The 7,330-nt window shown below is 53.3% G+C and overlaps 1 protein-coding gene across 1 annotated transcript in view; it reads right to left on the bottom strand.

The window, feature by feature from the left end:
- Window positions 1-157: 157 nt before the first annotated feature.
- LOC116470570 (uncharacterized) overlaps window positions 158-7,330 on the bottom strand; it is a 10,519-nt gene continuing 3,346 nt past the window's right edge. The window contains exons 2-5 of the mRNA XM_032156033.2: window positions 4,199-4,423; window positions 3,772-3,884; window positions 1,308-1,483; window positions 158-1,040 (exon numbers count right to left, since the gene is read on the bottom strand). Of these exons, the coding sequence (XP_032011924.1) occupies window positions 982-1,040; window positions 1,308-1,483; window positions 3,772-3,884; window positions 4,199-4,423 (573 nt within the window). The 3' untranslated portion in view covers window positions 158-981. The remainder of the gene's footprint in view (window positions 1,041-1,307; window positions 1,484-3,771; window positions 3,885-4,198; window positions 4,424-7,330) is intronic.

A 7,330-nucleotide genomic window follows, 5' to 3' on the forward strand; every position in this document is an offset into this window, starting at 1 on the left:
TGAGCCACTGCACCTGGCCGCAATCTGTTCAGGCTGGGCGTGGTGGCTCACGCCTGTAATCCCAGCACTTTGGGAGGCCGAGACGGGCAGATCACGAGGTGAGGAGATCAAGACCATCCTGGCTAACATGGTGAAATCCCGTCTCTACTAAAAAAATACAAAAATTAACCGGGCGTGGTGGCAGGCATCTGTAGTCCCAGCTACTCAGGAGGCTAAGGCAGGAGAATCGCAATGGCATGATCTCAGCTCACTGCAGCCTCCACTTCTCGGGTTCAAGTGATTCTCCTGCCTCAGCCTCCCGAGTAGATGGGCTTACAGGCGTGCACCACCACACCCAGCTAATTTTTGTATTTTTAGTAGAGACGGGTTTTCGCCATGTTGTCCAGGCTGGTCTTGAACTCCTGACCTCAGGTGATCCACCCACCTCAGCCTCTCAAAATCCTGGGATTACAGGCATGAGCCACCACGCCTGGCTGGTCACTTACTTTTTTTTGTTGAGACGGAGTCTCACTCTGTCGCCCAGGCTGGAGTGCAGTGGCACAATCTTGGCTCACTGCAAGCTCTGCCTCCTGGGTTCACGCCATTCTCCTGCCTCAGTCTCCCGAGTAACTGGGACTACAGGCGCCCTCCACCACGCCCGGCTGATTTTTTGTATTTTTAGTAGAAATGGGGTTTCACCGTGTTAGCCAGGATGGTCTCGATCTCCTGACTTCATGATCTGCCCGCCTCGGCCTCCCAAAGTGCTGGGATTACAGGCGTGAGCCACTGTGCCCGGCTGCTAGTCACTATTAAAGAATTTGCCTCAATCATGGTACCAAGGGAGAAGGCCAGCGCCATGGGCTAGCAGGCAGGCCCAGGTGATAGAGAGCCCCAGCTGGAACAGGAAGGTGTGAGCAGGTTGGGTCCAGCCCACTGCACCACAAATGCTGGGCCATACATGGAGGTCGGGAGGAGGCTTCTCAGATGGTGGCAGGGAGATACTCACAGGTCAAACACCAGGAACATGAAGCTAGAAGACTCGTAGGAATCGATGAGGGTGACTAGGGAGAGAGGAAGAGAGGCAGAGAGACAGAGATGGAAAGGAGCGGATGCACATTAACGGGGCTTGGCCACCCTGGGACAGCAGCGGGCTGTTACTGGGAAGAAAGGAGAACCAGAGGAGGCAGTGGGGGCCCAACGGATGGCCACTCTTTAGTGGAATGAAGGGAGGAGAAGCGTGGAGGCAATGTTGGTGGAAGTGGGCTATGGGCAGGGCCAGCAGGAGGTGGGGGGTCGTCTGCTAACAGGAGCAAGGAAGACAGCCTCACTGATGTGGGGGTGGCCGGCGACCTGACGAAGGATGTGTGTCTCTCGCCGTGTGGCTTCCCGCACCTCCTCCAGCTGCTCAGGACTCAGCCGCTCAGCTGTCACTTCCATAATCTTCACTGCAAACTCGTGGCCAGTAGCTCGATGAACACAACGGCGGACCACAGAGCTCACTCCTCTGCAAGAGCCGGAATAGCACAAGTCAGGGCTTCTGTGCTCACATTTCCGCACAGGCTGGGGCCTCAGCATCCTCATGCCCGCTGTGCCAGACTCTGAAGACCCATCTGGATCACAGGGCAACAAGCTTAGGAGCTCACCCTGGCTTCACAGCAGCCTCAGAAACCTGAGTACCCAGCAAGGCACAACACAAAGCTCACAGGGAAGGCAGGTAGGGCCTGGGTTCAAATCCAGGCTCTGCCACTTCCTCCATGGCAAAGCCTAGGCAAGTCCTTCCCACACTGAGCCTCAGCACTTGTTCCTTGCAGGAAGGGGGAAGAAAGATCTAAGTCTCCCTCCATATTCCACTCACACTTGCCTAATTACCCCATCCAAATCCCAAAGTTCCCTCAAGTGTAGGAAGCTCCAAATAAATATGAAGCCATTGACTAGAAGACCAAAGCTGAAAATTAGACCTTGGTGCAGACCCCAGATTTGCTGCCAATTAACCTAAGTGGTCCCCTGACATAAGGTTCTTGGACTTCAGCTCCTGCAGCTGTGAAATGCAGCCAACAGCATCCTGAAGGGATGTTGAAGGGCATTCATGAGGCACACACAAAGTCCTAGACAAGGATTTCCTTGCTCAGGCTATCACCAACTCCATATGACCCTACACATTCCTCAGACTAAGGAGCAAATCCCTCCAGGATCCAGCCTCAAATCCTGTTTCTTATGCTGGTTCCCTGGCTGCTCTTCACAGAGCCTTACTGCTATGCTCTCTGGGGCCTCCTTGGCCTCACATAACTCACTTGGGAATTCGGCCACCTACATCTAGTTAAATCAAGGGATGTAAACTATTGATCCACAGGCCAAACACAGCCCTCAGATGTGTTACGTTTTGGCCAGTGCAACTTTTTTTTTTTTTTTTCACACAAATCTGAATTCACACATCATAGGTGGGGCAAGAACCCTCCACCTTCCATAACGCTTCCTACTCTCTTACTCTTGGCCACTTCACGGTTTTAATTTCCTGTGCAACCACTTAGGGCATCTGAGTTTGAGGCCATGTTTTAATTATGATCCAGCTTTAATGAGCCTCTTCGAGAATCTGATGAAAGCTGGAGACATCTACCACACACATACATTTTTGCGATTTTAAAGACCCCCCCGAACTCCTACTCATACCTCAAGACCCAGCCCAAAGGTGACTCCTCCTGAGAAGGTGTGCTTTTCTGGAATCCCGTAGCACTTGATACAGACCTCTACCTATCTAGCCTGATGCCTTTTTTTTTTTTTTTTTTTGAGGAGTCTCCCTCTTTCATCCAGGCTGAAGTGCAGTGGCGCGATCTCGGTTCCCTGCAGGCTCCGCCCCCCGGGGTTCACGCCATTCTCCTGCCTCAGCCTCCCGCGTAGCTGGGACTACAGGCACCCGCCACCTCGCCCGGCTAATTAATTGTATTTTTAGTAGAGACGGGGTTTCACCGTGTTAGCCAGGATGGTCTCGATCTCCTGACCTCGTGATCCGCCCGCCTCGGCCTCCCAAAGTGCTGGGATTACAGGCGTGAGCCACCGCGCCCGGCCCCTGATGCCTTTTTAACGTTCACGTGTCAATTTCAGTCACTGGGTGGAGTACCTCCGGGGCATACACATCTTTTCTGTCCTCCCCGTGTTGAGCTTTGTGTTGAAGGCATAAATGAATGAATCCGTGAAAAAATGGGGTTGACCCAAGGTAAGGGTCTAGTCATCAGGTGTTCTCCACTGACCACTGATTCTTCCTATTTAGAACTATTCAGTCATCCGGGCGCGGTAGCTCACGCCTGTAATCCCAGCACTTTGGGAGGCTGAGGCAGGCAGATCACGAGATCAGGAGTTCAAGACCAGCGTGGCCAATATGGTGAAACCCCCTCCTCTACTAAAAATACAAATTAGCCAGCGTGGTGGCGCGCGCCTGTAATCCCAGCTACTCAGGAGGCTGAGGCAGGAGGATCACTTGAACCCGGGAGGCAGAGGTTGTAGTGAGCCGAGATCGCGCCACTGCATTCCGGCCTGGGTGACAGAGCGAGACTCCGTCTCAAAAAAAAAACTATCCAGTCCTCTCCTGAGAAAACCTCAACTTGAAAGAAATACACACACACACACACACACACACACCACACACACACACACACACACTATCCAGTCCTCTCCTGAGAAAACCTGAACTTGGAAGAAACACACACACACACCCCAGAACTCTCCAGCTCTCAAACGGAAGCGGGAATGCTGGGGCTCGACCTCTTTGGACCTCCGTTTCCCTGGCCGCGGCCTCACCTGCCGATGACGTCCTTAGGGTCGTACTTCTGGTAAAACTCCTTGGCGGCGGCCCAGTCGGGCAGCTCATCCTCCGGCCCCACGTCCAGCGTCATCCTGAAGGAGGCGGGGACCTGCGTGGAGGAGGAGGGCAGTGAGGGCAGGGAGGCCCACAGACTCTGAGACGACCCGCATCGCGGCTCCCGGGGGCGCAGCCCTTGCGGCTGGGGCGCCAGGGTCCTGGGGGGGTGGGGGTGGGGTGGGGGAAGGACCCGGACTGGGGAGACCCCGCAGAAGAGCCTGGGGGCGGGAGGATGGCAGGGCAGGGAGGGGAGTGGGGAGATGTGCCCAGGAAGCAGGGGGAAGGGGCGCAAGGGCAGGCGGCTGTTGCCACGCAGGCGCATTCGGGCGGGCGCAGGAAGGGGACGGGGGTCTAGCGCAGGCTCACCCGCGGGGGCAGGTACAGGAGCCAGGGTCGACGCGATCTGCGCTGTCGCCGGATTCGCCTGCAGTCGCTCCCCTTAACCCCCGGCGGCGGGCGACGACCCAATGCTCCGCCTCCATCCTGCCCGCCAATGGTCAGCGCCGCCCGAAGACTGAGGCTCAGAAGCCCTTCCGATTGGAAACCGGCCGCCCAATTGGGGCTGGGGCGTGCGTCGGAGCTCGGCGTGACCTAAGGCTGCGACGCGACGCCGGGGCGCGGCTTCAGACACGGCCAATTACCGAGTGGCATCTGCGGGACAGCAGAGGGCGGAGCTTGTTGTCACGTGGGCTTGGAGGCCTGGAATGGGATCCGGAAGTCGGGTTTACTGGGAAACGTGATCTCTGGGTGGCGGGGAAGCAGGACCTTCCCGCGCCTCTAGTTCCCAGACTTGAGCAGAGTTCCTTCGGTCTCCTCCAAGCATCCCTAACTGAATTCAGCATTTTCTCTTTTTTCAGACAGGGTCTCGCTCTGTAGCCCACGCTGAGGCTGCAGTGTAGCGATCATAGCTGTAGAAGCGATCATAGCTCACTGCAGCCTTGATCTTCTGGGCTCAAGCGATCCTCCCGCCTCGGCCTCCCAAAATGCTGGGATTACAGGCTTGAGCCACAACGCCCAGCAAGCTCTTTTCAATATTAGCAGCCTGGCCCAAAGCGCCTGTCTTGAGTACACTCCAGCCCTTAAAACATTTGGACACCCGCAGCTTGGACCCCAGCTTGGCCTCTTAGTTCGGACTTAGAAGGCCAGAAAAAGCCTTCTCTTTCTGTGTCCGCTTCAACTCCTCCTGAATACATCCAAAGCCCTAGCGTTTACTATCTGGGATTTATACACTTTCTTAATCTTCCACCCTCTCCCAAAAGCCTTGTATCACACTCTGTTCTAAACCCACCAGGTTGTTAGATTCTGCCAGGAGCGACTCAGTGCATAGCTCAGACCTGGCATTCACTAACAAATTTTTATGACCGTCTAAGACCTAGGGACTAGACTGACAGCAATGAAACACACACACACCCCTACCCTGTGGAGGTTATGTTCCAGCCAAAGAGGAGAAGAATTAACTTATCTTCCAACAGCTATCTTAGAAATGACACTTTGGGAATACAATTATGAGGGAAGAAAAATGAATTCAGGTAACTTTTTACAGAGTACTTTGACTCTATACCATCAATCTAAAGGCAAAATTGCAAAGAAATCTTGAACTTTACTTAGATTTGTTGTTTGGTAATATAATGGGATAATTATTCTGAAGCTGAGTAATCAACATATTGATGTGACTGGAAGCCAAGGTTCTTTTTTTTTTTTTTTGAGATGGAGTCTCGCTCTGTCGCCCAGGCTGGAGTGCAGTGGCACAATCTCGGCTCACTGCAACCTCTGCCTCCCGGGTTCACGCCATTCTCCTGCCTCAGCCTCCTGAGTAGCTGGGACTACAGGCGCCCGCCACCACGCCCGGCTAATTTTTTTTTGTATTTTTAGTAGAGACGGGGTTTCACCGTGTTAGCCAGGATGGTCTCGATCTCCTGACCTCATGATCCGCCCACCTCGGTCTCCCAAAGTGCTGGGATTTCAGGCGTGAGCCACTGCGCCCGGCTGAAGCCAAGGTTCTTAACTGGGAATCTGGAATCTGGAATGGGGAAAGTGGAGAAAGAACCCTATGATTGACTGGAATTTTTTAAATGATTTTTTTTTTTTTTTTTTTTTTGAGACGGAGTCTCGCTCTGTTGCCCAGGCTGGAGTGCAGTGGCACGATCTCAGCTCACTGCAAGCTCCGCCTCCCGGGTTCATGCCATTCTCCTGCCTCAGCCTCTCCGAGTAGCTGGGACTACAGGCACCCGCCACCACGCCCGGCTAATTTTTTGTATTTTTAGTAGAGACGGGGTTTCACTGTGGTCTCGATCTCCTGACCTCGTGATCCGCCCGCCTCGGCCTCCCAAAGTGCTGGGATTACAAGCGTGAGCCACCGCGCCCGGCCTTAAAATGATTTTTAAAAAGATTTAAAATAGATAACATTAACTATTTACTGGCTCTTACCTCTGCTTTCAGCATGCCCCAAGCAGTAACTTCCCAGTAGAACGCCTAGTGTCTAGATGCTGATTTCTCAATAAGCCCCAATAAAAGGAACCAAGGCTGTTCAGGAGAAATGGCCAATTTCTAGGCTTCAGCAGGGAAAGTACAAGGTGAGTCTGGAGTGATTTATGCCAGAAATTACTAATGAGTGGGGCTTATCACAAGGACACAGGAACCAGATTGAAAGAGTTTCCATAGGTCAATATCAGGGATAAAAATAATAATGAAGAGCATGAGGGACCTTGCTGATGTGCTGCAAATGTTATATTCCTATAGATGGTAAGTGACTGACCACACAGGTTTACTTACGTTAAAACATTCATCGGCTAGGCACAGTAGCTCACGCGTGTAATACCAGCACTTTGGGAGGCTGAGGTGGGCGGATCACAAGGTCAGGTCGAGACCAGCCTGACCAACATGGTGAAATCCCATTTCTACTAAAAATACAAAAATTAGCCGGGCATGGCGGCACGTGCCTGTAACCTTAGCTACTCAGGAGGCTGAAGCAGGAGAATCACTTGAACCCAGAAGGCAGAGGTTGCAGTGAGATCACACCACTGCACTCCAGCCTGGGTGACAGAGGGAGACTCCATCTCAAAAAAAAAAAAAAAATTAGTCAAGCTGCACACTTAAAATCTGTGCATTGGGCTGGGCGCGGTGGATCACACCTGTAATCCCAGCACTTTGGCAGGCCAAGGTGGGTGGACCACGAGGTCGAGATCGAGACCATCCTGGCCAACATGGTGAAACCCCGTCTCTACTAAAAATACGAAAATTAGCAGGGCATGGTGGCTTAAAAACTAGATGACATGGCTGGGCGCGGTGGCTCACGCTTGTAATCCCAGCACTTTGGGAGGCCGCGGCGGGCGGATCACGAGGTCAGGAGATCGAGACCACGGTGAAACCCCATCTCTACTAAAAACACAAAAAATTAGCCGGACGTGGTGGCGGGCACCTGTAGTCCCAGCTACTCGGAGAGGCTGAGGCAGGAGAATGGCGTGAACCCGGGAGGCAGAGCTTGCAGTGAGCCGAGAT

Source organism: Hylobates moloch, unplaced genomic scaffold (genome assembly GCF_009828535.3).
Source record: "Hylobates moloch isolate HMO894 unplaced genomic scaffold, HMol_V3 SCAFFOLD_6, whole genome shotgun sequence".
NCBI lineage: Eukaryota > Metazoa > Chordata > Mammalia > Primates > Hylobatidae > Hylobates > Hylobates moloch.